Below are 24,364 nucleotides of genomic sequence, written 5' to 3'. Positions count from 1 at the left end.
GCGAATAGGCAGACGAAAAAAAAGAAGACTGAGAAAAGGCAAAGAATAAGAGAAAAATTAAAATAAGAAGAAAATCTAAATAAGAAGAAAATCAAGATAAGAAGAGGAAAAGAAGATGAAAATTAAGAAGAAAAAGAAGAAAAGAAAAATAAGAGAATAAGAGAAAAATAAGGAGAACAATTGAATAAAAATAAGAAGATTAAAATTAGAGGAAGAAAGTCAAAGAAGAAGGAGAGGAAATATATATTCTTGGTTTTTTCGGTAAAGGTCACTGAGATAGAAAACAAAACTTAAAAGCAAAAAACCCACGACATTTGGATTGCAACACAAGCTTTTCATTTTTGTTTTCTATCTACGTGACTCTACCGAAAGAACCAAGAATATGAATTCCTGCAGTCACGAAAGTTTTAAGTCTAAAGGAGAGAAAGAAGAATGAAAACGAAGAACGTAAAGAAACGTGAGAGCAGATCGGACGAGCTTTTGTGACGTCACCGCCAAGCGAAGCGCCGGAGAGCGATGCCCCCGCCGTGGCGTTGGAGTCTCGTCGGGCTCGACGCCACCGCCGCCGCGCTCACGGCTCACGGCTCACGGCTGTCGGGGAAAAATACAAACGAAAGTTTCTTCGCGTGAAAAAGCGTCGTCGTCGACGCGCGCGAGAGCCTTTCGCAGTCGAAGGACGAAAACTGCGGTTTGGGTGGCGCGCAGGAAGGGCGTGCCCGTTGCCCGAATGTCGGCAACTTCTTGATGAGACTCTCTGCTTTAGAGTATGTTGCCGTATGCTGACGTGCGGGGGAAACACAAACTCAAGACAAAAAGCACTTCAAAGGAAATGAGTTTGTCAATCTCGATTTAAAAGTGCACGGGCTCCAGCGGTTTCCTAACAGCGGGAGGAAGAGCGTTGCAGACGGCCGCAGAAGCGCATCCGAAAGCGCCGGGCGATGCCGCTGGACGTCCTCCTCGTTCACAAAACATGGACTCTTCTATCTTGATTTGAAGCTTTCGTGACTGCAGGAATCCATACTCTTTGGTTCTTTCGGTAAACTCACGTGGGTACAAAATAAAATAAATCACGACGTTTCGGACGCTTGTGTTGCGCCCGAAACGTCGTGATTTATTTTACTTGATACCTACGTGACTTTACGGTTGCGCATCAACACGACGGGAGATCTCAAATTGGCAGGATTGCATCTCTCCCGTGAACAGGCGACGATTCTTGGTGGGGCGACCATTTTTGTTCGTCTTGCAAGCAAACGGTGACGTATCAGTCGGACCGCTCGCTAATTGGACAAGAAAGCACGCACACACGTCAGTGTTTTTGAACAGGAGATGCGCAACGACCACGACGTCTATCCGCTCTCGAGACGAAATCGCCCGCCGGAATCTCGTAGAACCCCTGAGAGAGAGAGAGACGGGAACCGGAGCGGGGGGCTGTGATCGACGGCCAAGGGTTGCCCAGGACTCGGACCGTCGACAAGTCCCCTGGGGGGGGGGGGGGGGGGGGGACTCCATTGAGGAGTCTCGGCCGCCACTCTCATTTTGCTGATATCTCCATAGGTCGAGCAGAGAGATGATAAGACGGTTATTAGTCGCGTATCGTTGTTCTCAATTCTTGGATGGAAACCAGATTCTTACGCTCACAATACGCGCGTTGAAATTTGTACGTAAGATTTCATTACTTAGAATCAATGCATATCATATGCTAATCTTATGTGGAGGTCGGTGGAACTAATTAAACGGCTTAGAACATATTAGGCAGACGAGACGGACAATGAAAGTGGGACAATACAAGTGGGACAGTGCGAGTGAGACTATAAATTGGACACTAAAAATGGGACAATATAAATGACACAATGCGAGTGAGATAAACAATATATTCCTGAGTGGACTCAAAAACCCCCAATTGTGACAATTAATCAAATTGATAGGGGTGGCAGTGGGTGGGTTGGGGGTGAATCGTTACACACCCTAATTACAATGCAATTAAATACATATTCGGTAATGATTTCCATGTTTGTGCGATGTGATGTTTGAGCGAGAGAGAGAGAGAGCCATGGACACGCGCTCGCATGCCACGCGTGGCCCCGATGACTTTGTGATTGGCTGCGTCGGGTGGTGGCGGGTTTTAACGACACATTTATATCCATATAATCTTCGGTTCTTTCGGCAAAGTCACGTAGGTGGAATAATAATAGACCACGACGTTTCGATCGCAACAACAAGCGACCGTCTTCGGGTGAGAGACATTTAGATTCACGCGATCTGACCCAAACCAAACACTCCCCCCCTTTATTATGGATAATGTTTGTCGCGAATACCTTCTTATTAAACTGTGAGAGAGGGGGAAGTCAAACATCGTACCGGCGACTGTCATAACAGCACACAGGTTCCGGAGTGCAACGCAGAGTGACGGCACCGCAATCATGGAACCGAGACCCCCCCACTAATGTAGATCGCTGACTCATGGAACCGTGACCCCCCCCCCCACTAATGTAGATCGCTGACTCATGGAACCGAGACCCCCCCCCCCCCACTAATGTAGATCGCTGACTCATGGAACCGAGACCCCGCCCCCCACTAATGTAGATCACTGACTCATGGAACCGAGACCCCCCCCCCCCCACTAATGTAGATCACTGACTCATGGAACCGAGACCCCCCCCCACTAATGTAGATCACTGACTCATGGAACCGAGACCCCCCCCCCCCCCACTAATGTAGATCACTGACTCATGGAACCGAGACCCCCCCCCCCACTAATGTAGATCACTGACTCATGGAACCGAGACCCCCCCCCACTAATGTAGATCACTGACTCATGGAACCGAGACCCCCCCCCACTAATGTAGATCACTGACTCATGGAACCGAGACCCCCCACCCACTAATGTAGATCACTGACTCATGGAACCGAGACCCCCCCACCCACTAATGTAGATCACTGACTCATGGAACCGAGACCCCCCCCCCCCCCCACTAATGTAGATCGCTGACTCATGGAACCGAGACACCCCCCCCCCACACTAATGCAGATCACTGACTCATGGAACCAAGACCCCCCCACCCACTAATGTAGATCACTGACTCATGGAACCGAGACCCCCCCCCCCCACTAATGTAGATCACTGACTCATGGAACCAAGACCCCCCCACCCACTAATGTAGATCGCTGACTCATGGAACCGAGACCCCCCCACCACTAATGTAGATCGCTGACTCATGGAACCGAGACCCCCCCCCCCACTAATGTAGATCGCTGACTCATGGAACCGAGACCCCCCCCACTAATGCAGATCACTGACTCATGGAACCGAGACCCCCCCTCCACTAATGCAGATCACTGACTCATGGAACCGAGACCCCCCCCCCCCACTAATGCAGATCACTGACTCATGGAACCGAGACCCCCCCCCCCACTAATGTAGATCACTGACTCATGGAACCGAGACCCCCCCCCCCCCACTAATGTAGATCACTGACTCATGGAACCGAGACCCCCCCACCACTAATGTAGATCACTGACTCATGGAACCGAGACCCCCCCCCCCCACTAATGTAGATCGCTGACTCATGGAACCGAGACCCCCCCCACTAATGTAGATCGCTGACTCATGGAACCGAGACCCCCCCCACTAATGTAGATCACTGACTCATGGAGCAGAGACCCCCCCCCACTAATGTAGATCACTGACTCATGGAGCAGAGACCCCCCCACTAATGTAGATCACTGACTCATGGAACCGAGACCCCCCCCCCCCCCACTAATGTAGATCGCTGACTCATGGAACCGAGACCTCCCCCCCCCACTAATGTAGATCACTGACTCATGGAACCGAGACCCCCCCCCCACTAATGTAGATCGCTGACTCATGGAACCGAGACCCCCCCCCCACTAATGTAGATCGCTGACTCATGGAACCGAGACCCCCCCCCCACTAATGTAGATCACTGACTCATGGAACCGAGACTCCCCCCCACTAATGTAGATCGCTGACTCATGGAACCGAGACCCCCCCCCCACTAATGTAGATCGCTGACTCATGGAACCGAGACCCCCCCCCACTAATGTAGATCGCTGACTCATGGAACCGAGACCCCCCCCCCCACTAATGTAGATCACTGACTCATGGAACCGAGACCCCCCCCACTAATGTAGATCGCTGACTCATGGAACCGAGACCCCCCCCCCCACTAATGTAGATCACTGACTCATGGAACCGAGACCCCCCCACTAATGTAGATCACTGACTCATGGAACAGAGACCCCCCCACCACTAATGTAGATCACTGACTCATGGAACAGAGACCCCCCCCCCACTAATGTAGATCACTGACTCATGGAACCGAGACCCCCCCCCACTAATGTAGATCACTGACTCATGGAACCGAGACCCCCCCTCCACTAATGTAGATCGCTGACTCATGGAACCGAGACCCCCCCCCCCCCACTAATGTAGATCGCTGACTCATGGAACCGAGACCCCCCCCCCCACTAATGTAGATCGCTGACTCATGGAACCGAGACCCCCCCCACTAATGTAGATCACTGACTCATGGAGCAGAGACCCCCCCACTAATGTAGATCACTGACTCATGGAACCGAGACCCCCCCCCCCACTAATGTAGATCGCTGACTCGTGGAACCGAGACCCCCCCCCACTAATGTAGATCACTGACTCATGGAACCGAGACCCCCCCCCCACTAATGTAGATCACTGAATCATGGAACCGAGACCCCCCCACTAATGTAGATTACTGACTCATGGAACCGAAACCCCCCCCCACTAATGTAGATCACTGACTCATGGAACCGAGACCCCCCCCACTAATGTAGATCGCTGACTCATGGAACCGAGACCCCCCCCCCACTAATGTAGATCACTGACTCATGGAACCGAGACCCCCCCACTAATGTAGATCGCTGACTCATGGAACTGAGACCCCCCCCCCACTAATGTAGATCGCTGACTCATGGAACCGAGACCCCCCCCCACTAATGTAGATCACTGACTCATGGAACCGAGACCCCCCCACTAATGTAGATCACTGACTCATGGAACCGAGACCCCCCCCCACTAATGTAGATCACTGACTCATGAAACCGAGACCCCCCCCCCCCCACTAATGTAGATCACTGACTCATGGAACCGAGACCCCTCCCCCCACTAATGTAGATCGCTGACTCATGGAACTGAGACCCCCCCCCCCCACTAATGTAGATCGCTGACTCATGGAACCGAGACTCCCCCCCACTAATGTAGATCACTGACTCATGGAGCAGAGACCCCCCCACTAATGTAGATCACTGACTCATGGAACCGAGACCCCCCCCCCCCACTAATGTAGATCGCTGACTCATGGAACCGAGACCCCCCCCCCACTAATGTAGATCGCTGACTCATGGAACCGAGACCCCCCCCCCCCCCACTAATGTAGATCGCTGACTCATGGAACCGAGACCCCCCCCCCCACTAATGTAGATCGCTGACTCATGGAACCGAGACCCCCCTCCCCACTAATGTAGATCACTGACTCATGGAACCGAGACCCCCCCCCCACTAATGTAGATCACTGACTCATGGAACCGAGACCCCCCCACCACTAATGTAGATCACTGACTCATGGAACCGAGACCCCCCCCCCCACTAATGTAGATCGCTGACTCATGGAACCGAGACCCCCCCCCCACTAATGTAGATCGCTGACTCATGGAACCGAGACCCCCCCCCACTAATGTAGATCACTGACTCATGGAGCAGAGACCCCCCCCACTAATGTAGATCACTGACTCATGGAACCGAGACCCCCCCCCCCCACTAATGTAGATCGCTGACTCATGGAACCGAGACCCCCCCCCCCCCACTAATGTAGATCGCTGACTCATGGAACCGAGACCCCCCCCCCCCACTAATGTAGATCCCTGACTCATGGAACCGAGACCCCCCCCCCCCCACTAATGTAGATCACTGACTTATGGAACCGAGACCCCCCCCCCACTAATGTAGATCGCTGACTCATGGAACCGAGACCCCCCCCCCCACTAATGTAGATCACTGACTCATGGAACCGAGACCCCCCCCCCCACTAATGTAGATCACTGACTCATGGAACCGAGACCCCCCTCCCCACTAATGTAGATCGCTGACTCATGGAACCGAGACCCCCCCCCCACTAATGTAGATCGCTGACTCATGGAACCGAGACCCCCCCCCCACTAATGTAGATCACTGACTCATGGAACCGCGACCCCCCCCACTAATGTAGATCGCTGACTCATGGAACCGAGACCCCCCCCCCCCCCACTAATGTAGATCACTGACTCATGGAACCGAGACCCCCCCACTAATGTAGATCACTGACTCATGGAACAGAGACCCCCCCACCACTAATGTAGATCACTGACTCATGGAACAGAGACCCCCCCCCCCCACTAATGTAGATCACTGACTCATGGAACCGAGACCCCCCCCACTAATGTAGATCACTGACTCATTGAACCGAGAACCCCCCTCCACTAATGTAGATCGCTGACTCATGGAACCGAGACCCCCCCCCCCACTAATGTAGATCGCTGACTCATGGAACCGAGACCCCCCCCCCCCACTAATGTAGATCGCTGACTCATGGAACCGAGACCCCCCCCCCACTAATGTAGATCACTGACTCATGGAGCAGAGACCCCCCCACTAATGTAGATCACTGACTCATGGAACCGAGACCCCCCCCCCACTAATGTAGATCGCTGACTCGTGGAACCGAGACCCCCCCCCCCCACTAATGTAGATCACTGACTCATGGAACCGAGACCCCCCCCCACTAATGTAGATCACTGAATCATGGAACCGAGACCCCCCCACTAATGTAGATTACTGACTCATGGAACCGAGACCCCCCCCCACTAATGTAGATCACTGACTCATGGAACCGAGACCCCCCCACTAATGTAGATCGCTGACTCATGGAACCGAGACCCCCCCCCACTAATGTAGATCACTGACTCATGGAACCGAGACCCCCCCACTAATGTAGATCGCTGACTCATGGAACTGAGACCCCCCCCCCACTAATGTAGATCGCTGACTCATGGAACCGAGACCCCCCCCACTAATGTAGATCACTGACTCATGGAACCGAGACCCCCCCACTAATGTAGATCACTGACTCATGGAACCGAGACCCCCCCCCCACTAATGTAGATCACTGACTCATGAAACCGAGACCCCCCCCCACTAATGTAGATCACTGACTCATGGAACCGAGACCCCTCCCCCCACTAATGTAGATCGCTGACTCATGGAACCGAGACCCCCCCCCCCCCCACTAATGTAGATCACTGACTCATGGAACCGAGACCCCCCCCCCACTAATGTAGATCACTGACTCATGGAACCGAGACCTCCCCCCCACTAATGTAGATCACTGACTCATGGAACCGAGACCCCCCCCCCCCCCACTAATGTAGATCGCTAACTCATGGAACCGAGACCCCCCCCCCCACTAATGTAGATCACTGACTCATGAAACCGAGACCCCCCCACTAATGTAGATCACTGACTCATGAAACCGAGACCCCCCCACTAATGTAGATCACTGACTCATGGAACCGAGATCCCCCCCCCCACTAATGTAGATCGCTGACTCATGGAACCGAGACCCACCCCCCACTAACGTAGATCGCTGACTCATGGAACCGAGACCCCCCCCCCACTAATGTAGATCACTGACTCATGAAACCGAGACCCCCCCCCACTAATGTAGATTGCTGACTCATGGAACCGAGACCCCCCCCCACTAATGTAGATCACTGACTCATGAAACCGAGACCCCCCCCCCCCACTAATGTAGATCACTGACTCATGGAACCGAGACCCCCCCCCCACTAATGTAGATCACTGACTCATGAAACCGAGACCCCCCCCCCCCCCCCACTAATGTAGATCACTGACTCATGGAACAGAGACCCCCCCACCCACTAATGTAGATCACTGACTCATGGAACCGAGACCCCCCCCCCACTAATGTAGATCGCTGACTCATGGAACCGAGACCCCCCCCCCCCATTAATATAGATCACTGACTCATGGAACCGAGACCCCCCCCCCACTAATGTAGATCACTGACTCATGAAACCGAGACCCCCCCCCCCCCACTAATGTAGATCACTGACTCATGGAACCGAGACCCCCCCCCCCCCCACTAATTTAGATCGCGTCCTCATGGAACCGAGGCCCCGCATTCAAAGTTCATCCCGGGCTCACTTGCTCGCAGTGATAAATAATAATAATAACGATGACGACGACGACGATGATGATGGTGACGACGACGACGATGATGGCAGTGTGGTTGGTTCTGGAGCAGGCTCGGTTGGCGCCGGGCTGTCGGCACGGATTAACCTCGTGGCAGAAGAGGCCCTCACCTTGCCAGCAGCCCCCCCCCCCCACACACCGCACGCCGCTATTTCACATTTACACAGCTGGGCGACACAATTATCATCATTTTTCCACTCTTCGCCCCCCCTCCACCCTTTCATAAATGAGCGAACAAAAGCGTGTTTAATTGCAGGCTCCTGACAATGATGGTAATTATGCGTGCACCTGCGTGTGCCAGCGGTGCGGAGGAGAAAGAGAAACAGGGGGGGGCGGAGGGGGGCCTCGTGGGGGGGGGGTGGGCATTGGGGGGGGGGGGGGGGTTGGGAGGTGGGGGCGGTGGGGCAGGTGATCGCCTCCTGCCGAAGTGGAAGCACGTTGATAGCCATGCAATTAGACGCTGGGACTTTGTGTACCTAAATTAGGGTGGGTAGCATCCCTTGCACTCACTGCTGCCACCCCCCCCCCCCCTGCGTCCCCTTGTCCTATTGAAGGGTAACAGATGAGCAGTGAGATGATGGTTGTTGTTGGATTATCTAACAGTGCTGTGAGATAGCAGTGCGGGGCGATATGAACGTAAGGTCGCACCAGACGCTTGTGATTTCAAATGGGGCGCGCATTAGTTGGGGTGGGGCGCGGGGGGGACGGGACAAGTTTCGCATCTTACTTTTCTTGTCGCGACCCATCGATCTGATTAGTCTGTCCGGTCGATCCGATTGTGCGAGGCACAGATGGAGAGAGACGAGAGCACGTGGGGGAGATGGTTTTGCATTTGAAAGACCCCAAAACGGTGGTTCTTATTGTTGACGTTTAGATAGCGATTAGGTTTTAGTGGTTAGGGTTTCTGTTAGCAATTGAAATATGTTCATATATAAATAAAAACATAATTTATCAGCCCTAATGTAAATGGATAACACTGGTCGACACACTTTTTTTCTGGCATAAGGTATTCTAACGGTTATAAGGTAATTTTGGGGTGCTGATTCCAAATCTGGCATCAGTTTTTGTCTATCACATGAGCTTTTTGAGATATCAAGAAAAATATTAAATAAATGTGGATATCTACATAAAATGATATTATAAACACACTATCCTAAAAATACAGCACCATATTTTAACACTAAAGCAGTCACTGACTCGCAACAACTTGCAATCATAAGTGACGGAGTTAATTTCGGGTAAAATCAATGAAAATGGGGTATGCCGATAGCATAATCTGAGATCAGATTTGGAATCGGCACCCTGAAATTAGTCTAGAACAGCTGCAAAAGTCCAGGCCAGAAAAAAAAGTTTTTTTTGTGTTGACCAGTGTAATCCAAAAAAAGATGGACAACTGCTGAATGATGACCTCCCCGTATTGTGCATGAACATCAGCCGCACGAAGAAGAATGTGGATTGATACAAAAAAAAGTGAATTAAAACATTCTGAAGTTTTTTTTTTGACTAAAACTGTTGATCTCGAGCGGGTCCATGACGTCATCAGCCAAGAGGTTGACGTGAGCGTGCTCCATTCAACATACAACAGTGTAGCCCCTCCCCCCTCCTCCTCCCCCCCACCATCGTAGGTGATGGGGTCAAACCTCTCACGAGACACGTGGCAATGGGACCTCCCAGATGATCATTCAAAGAGAGGACCATTGGTTTTTGTTTGTAGTTTGTCAACAATTTTCAAACGTGGTTACTGTTGGACCATGAAGATGCACAATGCCAACCTGTTCCGTTCCTAAGAACGGTCAATTCAAGATAAGTGCTTGATCAGTTTGCATATTTTAGTTATGTTTAAGCTAATTAGAATTTTTTTTTCTCTGTACGTCATTGCTAAGGCATTAATAGTAATTATCATCCTTATAACAATTATTATAATCCGTGCTCATACAAGCACTGTTGGTGACGGTCATCTCTCCATTGGCAGCCGAGCCAAGCGATGGCCATTCCACATTCCCATGGGCCCAGGCACAAACACAGGAGGGACAAATCAACCGTCGGTTGACCTCGCACAAAGTGCCCCTCGTTGCGGGGAGCAAGGAAATAACGGAGTGCTCCGTGCACCGGTTTTCAATAAAATATTGGTGCCCAAGAATCAAGCCTGTAAACTTTTAATGGTCCCTCCAAACGCGTGTAATCTTTCATGATCAGACTTGGCACTCGGAAGACACTGCAATTGACAATGCTTCCTGCTTAGGCATTCATGCGTTCCTTTAACTCCATGCCCGTGTTGGCACGTGGTGACGAGCCACATTTTTCGCCGTGGTCAGCAGTGGTTAGCGCCGTCAGCCGTGAAAAGGCGCAAAACCCAATATGACAAAACCGTAGTGGTGCTCTGACAGGTGAGGTCGTAATTTTGCATCACATCCAATTACCACTTTGACACATTTAATTTCCAATGCTGATTGCGGTACTTTTCACAGTGGGTTTTTAATGCCTTGCCGGCGTGTGGCTTCCGAAATTGGCACTGTTTTGCCCAGAATAAATTGCATTTTATAGCCCCGCCGATTAATTGGCTCGCACTTGACCTCTGACCCTCCGCGGTAGGCCAATCGGAATTGGAGCCGGGCCAGCGGCGCTTCAAGGAGACCGTGAGTGGCAGCTGTAACGCGAGCTTCAGGCCACAATACGATCTCCGAAAAATGTAAAATAAATCACAAACTCCACTGGGATGGATTCACTCTGTCGCCAAGTGCCAATCTACAGTGTGACGCTGCTGTTGAGATGCACGGCCGTCATACATCGCCCTGCGGAGGTGGGATTGGTAGAATGCATGCCACGAGGTCATTGCTGTTGCAAGTCACCTGACCTGCGGCTCCACAAAGTAAACGACGGCGGATGGAAGTAAGCGAGGAGGTTTGCCGATCTGTCTGATGCTCCTCGTATGCGTGGGTTTGCTCTGGGCACTTTGGTTCCCTCTCACATGGCCAAAGAAATTGATAAGCAAAAATAAACTCATTAAGGAATTTGGCTGGACATCCGAAGAAAGGACCTCTCCCCACATGGGCGGTCATGTGGGATTGTTGGGCCATTCTTCACCACACTGGTGAAGTGGGTCGCTCCCAGTACCAGTTCAGATGTCACCCGCTGCTGACATTAGCCGTCGCTGGGAAATTGAACTCTGGCGGCCGGGTTTGTTGTGCGCGTATTGTGCCGCTAGCCACTGCACGCACCCATTCACCCCCACATGGGCTCTCGCCCCCATTAAAAGGATGAACACTTTACCCGCTGCCCAGGTAAGCGGAGTAAAACGTTCGCTTCAACACGAAGGTCTTCCGCGACCAATAAGATTCGCATTTATCCGCGGAACGTTCACATTCGACCCCATCGCCACCATCTCCGCCTTCACTCTCGTTCTCTTCCCTCCACCTTCCCCCCCCCCCCGCCCCCTTTCCCCCTCCGGTCCCTTCCTCCTTCCCAACTCTCCCCCCCCCCCCCCATGCGCCCCCCCCCACTCCTCCCCCCCCTCCCACCCGACTACCCTGGCCCCCCTGCACAGGTGTCAAACTGGTTTGGGAACAAGCGGATCCGCTACAAGAAAAACATCGGTAAGTTCCAGGAGGAGGCGAACATCTACGCGGCACGGACCGCCGTTTCGGCCACCAGCAGCGTGCACCACGGGAGCCAGGCCAACTCGCCCAACACCCCCACCTCCGCTGGTACGGCCCGCACTCGCAGAGCACTGCCAATGGGAGCAGGCCCTACCAAGTCGCAGTGTGAAGGGGTGCTTGTGTGGGGGCGGCCTCGGGTCTTTGCGCTTCTGCCGAACCTCGCGCCCGCGCTGGGGAATGCGGGGTTAGCGGCGTGTGTGGGGCCGGCTGCCCTGGTTTTGTTTTGGAGCTGGTACTCATGCTGGAAGGGGAGTTTACACGAACAATTGGGACAGACCGAATGTTGTTGGCCAGTGCAAGGTTTTGTCGGTGTCGGTTATTTAACCGAGCGAGAGCCCGCCGAGGTCCACGTCTCTTGTCCGCGAGATGAGAAATTCAAAGGGTGGCGATTCTGGCTTCCCCGTGCGATTGTGCACTCCGATATGAGCATACTCATGATAATAATAATCTGGAAAATAGTCAACGTGATCTCCTGCTCAAATGAGCGCTGGGGCAGACCCAGGCCAGTCGTGGAAATTACACATTCCCATGCCAGATTCCATTCAATCCACAATGATCACTGTTGACTTCCCACTGAGTGGCACCATTTTCCTGGCCGCAGAGGGATTAATTTGCTCGGTCAACCCATGACTGGAATTTGAACGCTCGCCCGACTTGACTGTGAGTCATGTGCGCTCACCGCTGTGCCACTTGTGGAGGCACAGTTAAGTCGGAGGGTCTCGATGCTCTAACGGGCAATGCGAGCGGCACTCATTTCCAGTGGCAGCTCGTAGCTGTTGGTGGGAATTCCGCGTTCCTATGGTGGAGGCGGCAGTCTTAGCAACAGGTTAAACCACCAAAGTTGAATTCAATCGATGTGGTTTGGGGGGAAATCTTACGAAAGGCACTGGCAATAAAATCGCATTTTAAAAAATACTTCCAATATATAATCCAGCATGTGTACAAAAACACTTTTTTTTTGCGGCATGGAGAGAATGGCGATGATGATGACGACAACGCTGATGCTGCTGATAATGGCGGTGGTGATGTTTTTTCTGTTTGATGTCGCTGCTGCTGCTGCCGCTGCTGCTGCCGCTGTTGTTGTTGTTGTTGTGTTGTTAACGATGGCACCGCTTCACATCTGCGTTGGTACGGCCTGCCTTGACACGTGCTAATATTGGGAACGAAATTTACCGGGGAGGGGAGGGGAGGGGGGGGGCAGAGGTATTTTTTGATTGTTAAACTCACGAGTCGAGGTGTTGGGTGGGTTCCTCATTTTTAAGTCACACAAATTGTTTTTCGGCAAGGCTCATATCTATTTCTTGACCACTGACTGCCCATGCATTTAATGGCGAAGTAATGTTTGCCTGTGCAATTAACGGAATCAAACTGCAAGAATTGATGCCTTTACATGCGTACGTTGTTTCAGATTGCCGCTGACGTTGCCGACGTGATGTGAATTTGTTATTCTGTATTTTTGGTTCGCTCGTTTAACTGTTTTTTGGGGCGGGATTTTAATAAGATCGGGGTTTTTTTTTATATTCGCATTGGAAATCTTTCACCCAAGTCGGTAGGCTGAAATAATTCGAGCAAAAACAACAACAACAATAATAATTTTCATAATCCCATATCAGTGAAGGCCTTTAAACTGGAGGTTCGTTTGGTGGATTGTTAGGCCAATTGCTTGCTTCTTAATATAATACATATATAAAGGTTTCATAGGATAAAGTAACAAAAAATTAGGCCATTTAATTTTATGACCCAAAAGGGGTCATTGCAATATCACCCATTAATGTATTTCTCTTGGTAGCTTTGTGTTTGTTTTTACGACGCTACCAATTCCTCTACGCACTTTATATCTCCTGTAATCGTATTCCCTTATAAGCATTGGCTTAAACAATTCACCAAACCTTTATTATGTAAAAAATGCCATTCGAAAAAAAAGTATTTTTTATCCCCCGTACAATATAGCAAACCAAAAATACAGAACGCTAGTCTTGCATGTCATCTACATTTGCATGTTTGTGCTTGCTCGTTAAATGCCCTTCAAACTGACTCCTAGTTCCTGACAGTGCCGAGAGGGAGGCCACCACATTTGGCCAAATGCACGGGACATTTTCCGACCTTAAAAAGCGTGGGAGATTCTTGAGTGGGATTCGAATCTAAATAATTTACAAGTACCAGCGGGGTTCATTCTCAAACCGGCCATGAGCCTGCCAGGTGGTAATTCCACATTGCTCAGGCAGAGTCCTTCCATAGGACCACCACTGTTGATGTCTCACAAAGTGGTACTGATTTTATCCACCCCAGAGTGATTGAAGGGCTAAGTCGACGCCATCCCCTTGCCATCACGACTGGAATTTGAAATCCTATTCAGATTTTTTAAAACCTTAAAATTTACCGTTGATAAAAATGTGGGGGGAAAAAAGAATATTGCAGCAATAGTACAGAAATGTGTAAAATGTTTCAAAGTATGCGATGAGAGAAGTGGCTTTACGGGGTTCATAATGGCTGTGTTTCAGACACTGAACCTGCACCAGCGAGACATCTTGGGTCAGAGGCCGGGTTTTAGTCGCCCGTGATTGAACCGGGGTCTCAAGCGTAGCCAGTTGATGGGCTCGACCCGCTAACTATTTGCAAATTGACATGACAGCTCTGTGAGCTAGGAATACATAGGTCCACTAACTATTACCTTTGTTTCTGTCCCCTCACTCCCTGATCCAATCCCCTCATCGCTGTTCTGGCCCCCTTCATGACCCCCCCCCCCCACTCAATTTCCAACACCCGCTCTCCTACCACCCACCCACCATTCACGTCTTCCTCACTCCTCTCCATATCAACCCCATGTGCTTCTTCCCCCCCCTCCCACCCCACCTCATGCTATATCTCATCACCGCCTCGATCGCTCAAACATCACTATTGACGCACCCCACGGCCTACTCATTGGGCTGTGCCATGCCGGGCCCTACTGCCCACCCTCTCCCTCCGCCGCCTCCCCCCCCCCGATCCCCCCGCCCCCCTTCCCCCGGTGTGTCCCCGTTCGTCCCCGCGCCCCCCAAGGCTCCTCTGGCTCGTTCTCCATGCCAAACCCGAGCGATATGTTCCTGGGCATCCCGGGTATGAATGGAGACTCGTACAGCTCGTCCGGGGTGACTCCCAACATCCAGTCGCAGGTGAGGGATGAGCGAGCGCGGCGCAGTCCCGTCGTCGTCACCATCGGCGCTCCCAACGTGGGACTGGTGCCGAGGAATCCTCGCCACCACCACCGCCCTCCACCACCGAGCCGATACTGAAATGTCACTTTCGTCATCTTCGGCGTCGTCATCATCACCATCACGAGCACACTCACCGCCCCTCCAAGGCATCCGTCCCCACCATCTCCATCGTCAGCACTCTCCATCAAGACATCGCTACACGTATAAACAGGACTAGGTCAAGCTAGAGTTAAATTTATTTAAGTAAAAAATCTGTGATTACCAATGTCCTGATTTGGTCGGGGGACAGTCCTGTTTTCAGAAAGGCTATCCAGATGTTCTGAAGCTTTTGTGAAAATTTTAATTTTGTCCCAATTAAAAACTTTCTGGTTTCATCCTCGACTCATGAGCAGTGAGAGGAAGTGGCAGAGGAGAGGGTAAGGCCTATGAGGGGTATGCAGGGGCAAAGTCACTGTGTGGGCGGGGATAGTGGTTTGGTGGGCATGGCTGTGTAACATTGGGCGTGCCTAACAGAGAGACGGGCTGCCAGGATACCGTGTGTCCCAGTTGAGCCTCCCAGATATCTGGCAGCTTAAGTGTTGGAACTATTTGGAAAGAGTGCGACAAACACATCGCTGGGGCTTATCTGTTTACGGCAATAAGAGCAGCAGAGGAGGAGGAGGAGACACGTGGTACAGAGATAGCCGGACAGAGAAGTCAGCATTTTCTGTGATAGAGAAAGCCGGGAGGCAGAATAGATGTGAAAATGAAATCACAGAGGTGAGCTAAAGCAGAAATATGGAGGACTTTCAATACACTAAGAGATAATTTATAGTTTGATGGAATGCCAGTGACGAAACCAAACTATTTTGATACTAATCAAAATGTAACATTTTTGTACCACCTTGCTACGGTGTTGTTTTAAAGAGCCTTATATATTTTACGTAACCTTTCGCGAGGCGACATATTTCAATGTCTAGTGACAAAGCTGACACTCAATTAAAACCAACAGTTTCCCTCGCATCGTTAATAATATTTGGAATGCCTGAGGCTGTTTTCTTTTGAAACGATAAACCTGCGGTGGAGACGGGGAATTTCCCGAGATAAATATTCTTTATCGGCGGTATTAGCGCATTTTACACACGTTTAATGTCGCCGTAAAAAGAAAGTTAAAATATGTTTTTGTCGTTTTAAAGGCTAATGCAATTTTACGTGAGCCATCAACGCAGCAGCACGGATTGCATTTGGTTGACGAGAGTTGTTTCGAAATAACGTTTTTGAGTGAAAATTGTAATTTTCATCGCGGAGAAAACGGAATGCAAGCACCGTTTCTTGCTAGCCAGCTCCTCTATTATTAATACTGCTGTTGTTGTTTTTATTTGTTCCGTTTTATTTGTTGCATTTTTGTCATCCCGCATTCCAAACTGCACCTTTGTTTTGTTTGCGGAGTGAGGCGTATATTACCGTACATCATAACATAGCAGATTTGCAAAGCACCTTATTGTGGAAAGACTCAAAATTATATCACAGCGTCCTTTGCAGGGCCTATCGGAAATCCATTTCACACAAAACTAGAGAAGCATACGGTAATCGAAGATCTATGTGATATCACTTTCTGTGATGTCACTTCCTGATGCAATACTCGCATGACAGGTAGGAGGGGGGTTGGCAGAGCTTTGCACCAATAATGACCTCGTTTCAGTGCCTGTGATTGGCTGTCGACAAGGCCACGCCTTTTTTCGCGACATCGTTTTTCTTATATAGCGCCCTTTGCAGGGCTTTATATGAATCCGAAATAGAATAGAAGCGATAGCCGATGTCACCTTGCGCGGTAACGTCGCCGTCAACAACAACAAAAATCCCCGCCGAACATTGAGAGAAGATAGCGAATCAGTGGGCGTACTAACGACAGTATCAGTGGCGTAGTAACTACATTATTAGTGGCGTAGTAACTACATTATCAGTGGCGTAGTAACTACATTATCAGTGGCGTAGTAACTACATTATTAGTGGCGTAGTAACTGCAGTATCAGTAGCGTAGTAACTACATTATCAGTGGTGTAGTAACTACATTATCAGTGGCGTAGTAACTACATTATCAGTGGCGTAGTAACTACATTATCAGTGGCGTACTAACGACATTATCAGTGGCGTAATAACTACATTATTAGTGGCGTAGTAACTACATTATCAGTGGCGTACTAACGACATTATCAGCGGCGTAGTAACTACATTATCAGTAGCGTAGTAACTACATTATCAGTGGCGTAGTAACTACATTATCAGTAGCGTAGTAACTACATTATCAGTGGCGTAGTAACTACATTATCAACTCAGGGGGTGCGGCAATCGGTCAGGTGGGGCCCCAATATTGCATTTGTCTCGCACGGTCGCACCTGGGCTATCTACTGTGGCTCCTCTTGCTTAATCACATCATCATCACGCTCATGGTCTCGAACATTTAACGTTGTCGGAGCGCTCCGTCTTCGCAAAGCGCAGCCACAAGAGCTCCGTAGTTGTACCTCTTTGCAACATTACGCTACTGCTCTAATTAAATTAAAACAAAACGTGGAGTGTTAATGAAAGCATCTTCATTAGAAATCAATTTCAACCGCGTTTTAAATACGTCTTAGTGTTTTTTACACCGTTGTTGAAAACAAATCTCATCGTGGTTGTCAGGGGGGGTGTGGCCCCAACACGTAGCTTTGGCCACTGCGGGGAGGCCAAGGCACCCCCTGCCCCCCCCCACGCTGTGTAACAATACTGTCCATAATAAAGGGGGGTTTTTTTGGGTTAGTTTGCGTGAAATATCAATGCGTCGTTAAACCCGCCACCACCCAAACACGTGAGCAAGACGTGCCGATTAGTTGCTAGTTCAGCTCACCGTCGTGGAGGAGAGTGAACCCACACACCGTGAGCAATTCGAGGACGCAGTTTCGCCCGTGATTACAACCGGCTTCATCGGGCAATTAGTCGCCGTCCATAAATGACGTCACGCCCCTTCGGGGGGGGGGGGGGGTCAGACATTTGTGACGATGTGTGACGAGGGGGGGGGGGGGGGTTTGAGAAATGTGAAGTCACGTAAAAATGCGCAATTTTAAATAAATATAGACAACACGTTCTACTTAATTAAATAGACTTTTTAATACGTGTTTTCTCCTACAACATCAGGCGCACTACAATGACGATAGTTTAAAGCGATTCGAAGCATGTTTTATTTTCAAAATGGAAATATGGTTTTGGTGGGGGGGGGGCAGAGCTTTGTGACCTCATATTTGAGGGGGAGGGGTCTACTTTTTGTGACGCCGTGTGACGAGGGGGGGGGGGAGGTCAAAAATCGTCCAAAATCGCGTGACGTCATTTACGGACGGCCCCTTAGCCAGGATTGTGTCGCTGATCGCAAGGTGGCGAGGGAGTCTCCGTTGCGGCAGTCGAGCCGTGCGCCGCGTGCGCCGTTAGCACGAGGTGGGCGGGCGGGCGGGTGGGAGAACTTGCGGCCCTGTCGACGGCGATGGATCCCGAGCCTGCGAGGAGGGGAGGTCCGAGCGCGGCGTGAAGCCGCCCCTTGTCGGAGCTGTCGCCCGAAATGAAATCGGCCAACTTGTGTTTGTCTTTGGCGGCGTCACTTTAATTCCCTCGCACTTTGCTTAATTACAGGGAACCCATATTTGTTATCTGGGAGGGTTGAATAATTGCATTTTTTAACGAGCACAAGGGTAATTATTTTTAACAATTCATCACGAAGTGGGTGGAAAATCAATTAGGTTTTTTTTTCAATAGTAATGAGCGATGACAGTGGGTTTATAAAAACCCAGGTCATTTTGACACAAGGGGGTGGGTGTGTGTGTGCGTAGTTTTTTTCGGCACAGTTTAGCTGTCGGATTAGCCGTGTCATTTTATTGCCTCTTTCTCTTCGTTCAATCTATTATTGTTTTTAATTGCAGACGTTGGTGTCAGCCGCAATCACAGATTTTTCACTCGCGTAAGTCCTGGATGTTGAAGATAAACATGATTTGAAACAAAAAAACTCATCCTAGTTTCTGTACAGCGGTTGACATCCAGAGACAAAGGTCCCCCGGATAGCCTGAACAGACCTTTGGGGCAGGTGCTGTGAGCGAGTACCTTTGAATGACAGGCACGGCGCACGGGGGGTTGGGTGGCCACCACCTCCTGAGTGGCGATGTTTTACACATCGCCCAGGTAGTCAGTTGAAGCTGAGTCGACCTAGGGGAGGCCCAGGTCCAGCTCAGATAATCGTCGCTGGTGTAGGCCGTGAGCGGGAAACGTAGCGCAGCGCATCAACCGCCGTGCCACCGCTCCTCGCACGCGCACATGCCGAGAGCAAGCGCGCACACATTTTCTCGGACAAACACAAGCTCTGAGCCCCGCTTTGAAATATCATCCGATGTCTCCCGCAGTCTGCGGCGGGCGGACGCTCGCTCATCAAGCGATCTTTGCGCCCGCGCGGCATTCGTCATCTGCACAATCTCCGTCCAGTTTCAATTCGCCCGATTAAAACAAGAGATTCACAATCGTGACCGTGGATGCCGGCAGAGGCTGATCGTCCACACCATCGTAGTTATTTTTCATTGACTTGTCAATTTTTCTTTCCATTCCCATTAAAATCGTGGAGCGGTGGCGCAAGCGGTTGGCGCACTGCGCTACGAATCGGGCAATCTCCAGGCCCGGGCCTCCGTGACCCTCTGGGTGGCCCTGGCCGTACACAAGCGAGAGAGAGAGACTTTGACTTAATGCTTTATTTGTGCCCCTTTGTGCCATGCCCATCGCCCCACCCGATCCTGCCCCCCCCCCCTTCCCCCCGTCAGGTGGATTCCCTGCGCCACGTCATGAGCCAATCGAGCGCCTATGGGGACGGTATGGCAGCCAATCAGCTCTACAGCCCCCCGGCCATGAGCGTGAGTACAGCGGGACTTTGCAAATAACTACCTGCGATATACACGACTCTGCGTCCCCTTCATATGTCACGTCTCTCCGCATCACAAATACGTTTTGTTGTATTACCAAGCCAGCGGCCTCTTATTCTCACACACACACACACATATTTTTTCATACGGCCGATTTGCGACTCGCACAATTGGGAGAACGCGTCGCCCCGACTGCGAAACCACCGAACAAGTCTCGCGGCTCGGCAAGGCTTCTTCCGATCGCGAGCACAGAGTCTAGACTCCGTCGTCTTCCTGAAGAAGCCCCAAGCTTGCACTGTAACCGGTCACTCCTGGATTTAAGGGGCTAACTGCACCAAAATGGTACAAGTCGCGTGTTGGGTCCGCCTAATACTACTGATGCATTGCGAGGCGTGCATGTAATGGGCAACAAAGACAAAAATCCCCCATATAGCCTTTAACACATTTTTTGGGCAAGTGCTGTTAGCGAGCACCCATGAAGGCCGGCACGGCACACGAGGGGGTGGGTGGCCGGCACCACCTCCAGCCATCTCTGTCTCCCCAGCGCTGATGTTTACACTCCGCACAAGGTACTCATTTGAGGCCCAGGACCGGTTCAGGTATTCGTCACAGATTTTGGTCGTGAGCGGGAATCGAACTCAGATCGCCGGGTTCGTAGCGCAATGCGCTAACCACCACACTACCAATTCCCATGTCATGGGTGACGCACGCACACGGTTACGTGATAACCATCAACTCGCAGCACGTGACGGGGTTATTACCAGGTCATTACTTGCGTGAGGAAAGCCATTCTTTGTTCGTCCAAAGCCCCCACGATGTTAAGACTGGACCTTGAAGGTTTATATGGAGTGTTCTTGCCAATAACATCTTGGTTGACCAGCAGCATCAGTTTAACAAGCCTCACGAGACCCAAAGTGCCAAAACAAGCACGGACTTTGCTTGCCGAAACAGAAGCTGCCGGATCGCTTTTTGTCTGCGAAGGCGATGGGCCGATGAACTAGGACTCAATATCGCTGACCCGCCGACACTGAGCATCTGTGATAGAGAGCTGCTTCAAAGCTCATCGGATTCCTCCGGCCATGACTAAAGATACCCGATGCGGACTCTACACTCTGTAGAGATACTGCGGCGAGCGCCGCCTCTGGTGTTCGCTGGCGGTGGGCGAGCGGCGAGCGGCGTTACGGCGTCCTGGGGTCAAACCCGGCTCTCGGCAGACGAAGCGAGCGGCTCGCAATGGCATGGCGGCACACGTTGAAGTCGTCATCGGGCGGGGTGGGGGGTGGTGGGGGGATGACTCTTCCCATCATCCGTCCGGGGGGAGGGGGGTCGCTACAATTTGCACCACGTTGCAGGGATCTCGACGGTGGTCGGTTGCCCCTTTGGTCAGACTCAGCCCCGCCACAAGAATGTGGAGTAATATAAGCGCCGTAGACGTGACGTGAACGTCCGCCTCCGTCGCTCACGCGAGCAGCAAGGATGTCACTCCGGACTTTCTGTCATTGCTCGTGACCGATTAGTCGAGCGGGGCTCTGGACGCAAAACAAACTTAACGACCGCTCGTGCGCGCTGTTTGCGTTTATCTGTAGCGTCCACGGCCGTCTATGCACCCCCCCCTGCTTCCACCACCACCACCCACCCACCACCCACCCACCACCACCACCCACCACCACCACCCACCACCACCTCAGCAGCGCTCCAATTAGTCCCAGGCCGCGAGCGCGCGCTGACATTTTCTCCCTCGCCGCCGCTGCGGAGAAAGCCAACGGATGTTGTTTTGTTGCTGGTAATTTTTAATATTTTTTTTCTTTCTATATCGTTGTTATTCTTACGACCAGATATATATTTCTGTATGTTTTTGCGGTGACAGTGAAATGGTGGAGGTTTTAGGACTCGCGTGCACGCGCACCCATGCGTGTACACGCGCGCGTGCGTGTGTGTGTGCGTGTGTACGTACGTGTGTGTGTGTGAGTGGGAAGCGGTAGTGTAGCAGTTAGCTCGCTGCGCTATGAACCCGGCGACCCGGGTTCGATTCCCGCTCACGGCCAACACCAGTGACGATTATCTGAATCGGTCCCGGGCCTCCCCTAGGTCGACTCAGCCTCAAATGAGTACCTGGTGCGGTGTGTAAACATTGCCACTAGGGAGACAAAGGCGGTCGGGCGTGGTGCTGGCCACCCACCCCCTCGTGTACTGTTCCGGCCTTCATAGGTGCTCGCTAACAGCACTTGCCCCTACAGTCTGTTAAGGCTATATGGGGGATCTTTGTGTGTGTGTGCGCATGTGTGTGTGCGTGTGTGCGTGCGTGTTCCACGAGGGTTATAAAGAGGAGGACTGTTTTTAGTTTTTCTTACTGGAAGGAATTGGAATGTGGTTAAGTTCATACAAAGACAAAGATCTCCCGTGTAGCCTTAACACACTGTAGGGGGCAAGTGCTGTTAACGAGCACCTATGAACACTGGCTCTGTACATGAGGGGGTGGGTGGGTGGCCAGCACCACACCCAACCGCCTTTGTCTCTGCAGTGCCAATGTTTTACACACCAGGTACTCATTTGGGGCTGAGTCGAGCTAGGGGAGGCCCAGAACCGGGCCAAATTATGGTCACTGATGTCGGCCGTGAGCGGGAATTAAACTCGGGTCGCGGGGTTCATAGCGCAGTGCGCCACCACTGCGCCACCGCTCCCCCGAGTTTGTACACAACAACAACAGCAACGACGACGAGCGCCATTCGCCACGAAGTGGCGGTGACGTCACCGCGGCCAATTCATTTACCGCTAAACCACGAATTGTACACACGCACACGTACACATACACACGTGTGCATAGATCTGGCAATGTGATGATCTTTATTAGTGCAAGTTTACAGTGCGTTTTTGATTTAAGTAACAGTGAGCGCATCTCAGTATCCTGCAGTGAGGCGCAGTTGGTCATAGGCAAGAAACAGGCTAGGCTCAGGCCTGTACTTAAACTCGTAACAGACTGAATGCACGCGATCATCTTCATCGCAGAATGCCACAACGCCGTTGCGCTGTTGTTCAGTCTCTTGCACGATTGTCGGTGTCAGTGTTTTTATCGCAATTCTGAAACGTCCTCTCAGACTCCTTAGATCCAACCGCAGGATCATAGATCCAAACGCAGGATCCACTTCTGTGAAGTCACTACGAATTCACGGTCTCAGAATGTTTAAATGGCAACTAAATGTTTTTGTTAACCCATTCCGATGACGTACTTGTACGTACGTGTACGCCATTGTACATGTACGTCATCGGTTTTTCTACCGATTCCGTTCCGATTAGACTTTCGGTTGAAGCCCCTTGCGTCCTCGCTCAGCGACTTGCGCTCCTGAACCGCTCCACGTCCTACTGACGAACGAACCCAAGCGACAGGATTTTAATTGGGCGCATTCCGCATGGCCCTTTGGCCACTCCACCGCCGGATGGAAGTGGTTCACGTCCGTGCGACAACGGTCCTGCCAGTTATTCGATCGTACTCCACCACGCTGCTTCACTGGCGTTTGGCGAAGGCAGGGAGCATAGGAGTAGGGTACGACAAGAGATCTGACTGCGCCGCCCCTCTGCGCTTCGTGCACGGTGGCGAGGATCCGTTGAGGTCGGAGCGTTCCGCCCGACTCGTTCATTGGCGCTGAACTTTTCTGCCGCTGCCGAAATTAATTTGGCGCGATTTTTTAGAAAATTAGATTTTTTTTGACGTTGGCCACAACTCGTGGTGTCCCGTCACCTCGCCCGCCCGCCCGCCCTCGTTTTCACACTCCCCGTGTCTCACTCCCTCCGAGCCAGCTCACTGTCTTCCCGCTTGCCCGCTCCCCCATCCCCACTCGTTACGCCCCCCCCACCTTCTCGCCCGTGCCCCTTCCCCGCTCCGCGCTGCCACTTTATTTCGTTTGAGTTTGACGAGAGAGAGAGAGACGCGGCGCATCGCTTCTGGCTGAACACAGCCGCGTGCGCACGTCTCCCGCAATCCGGCCCGACAGATCACCGGGCACGCGGGTGACGGGGTGGGGGCAGCCGGGGGGGGGGAGGGAGGAGGGAGAGGATTGGGTTTGGCAGGGGTGGGGGGAGAATGCGGTGGTGGAGATCTCGGTGCTGCTGCTGTTGCTGCTCAGCTCGGTGTGTTCCTCAATCAGGGAGGGGAGCGAGGGAGGGAGGGGAGCGAGGGAGGAGGGAGGGTTGATGGTGAGAATAGAGAGAGACAAAGAGGAGACGGAGGAGAACTGAAGGAACGAGAAAAGCCCCGAAACAAAACGGAGACAACATGGAGAGGAGTAAGCCAAATAAAAGCCCTTACTCTGG

The 24,364-nt window shown here is 51.6% G+C and overlaps 1 protein-coding gene across 1 annotated transcript in view; it reads left to right on the top strand.

Moving 5' to 3' along the window:
* The window catches only part of LOC144937948 (pre-B-cell leukemia transcription factor 1-like), a 230,554-nt gene that overhangs the window by 190,457 nt on the left and 15,733 nt on the right, over positions 1-24,364 (top strand). Inside the window, 3 exon segments of the mRNA XM_078865587.1 lie at positions 11,847-12,006; positions 14,998-15,110; positions 19,958-20,047. Of these exon segments, the coding sequence (XP_078721713.1) occupies positions 11,847-12,006; positions 14,998-15,110; positions 19,958-20,047 (363 nt within the window).

Source organism: Lampetra fluviatilis, chromosome 20 (assembly GCF_964198595.1).
Source record: "Lampetra fluviatilis chromosome 20, kcLamFluv1.1, whole genome shotgun sequence".
Taxonomy (NCBI): Eukaryota; Metazoa; Chordata; class Hyperoartia; order Petromyzontiformes; family Petromyzontidae; genus Lampetra; species Lampetra fluviatilis.
Note: the sequence above shows the minus strand (reverse complement) of the source record. Positions and strands in the feature narration are given on the sequence as shown.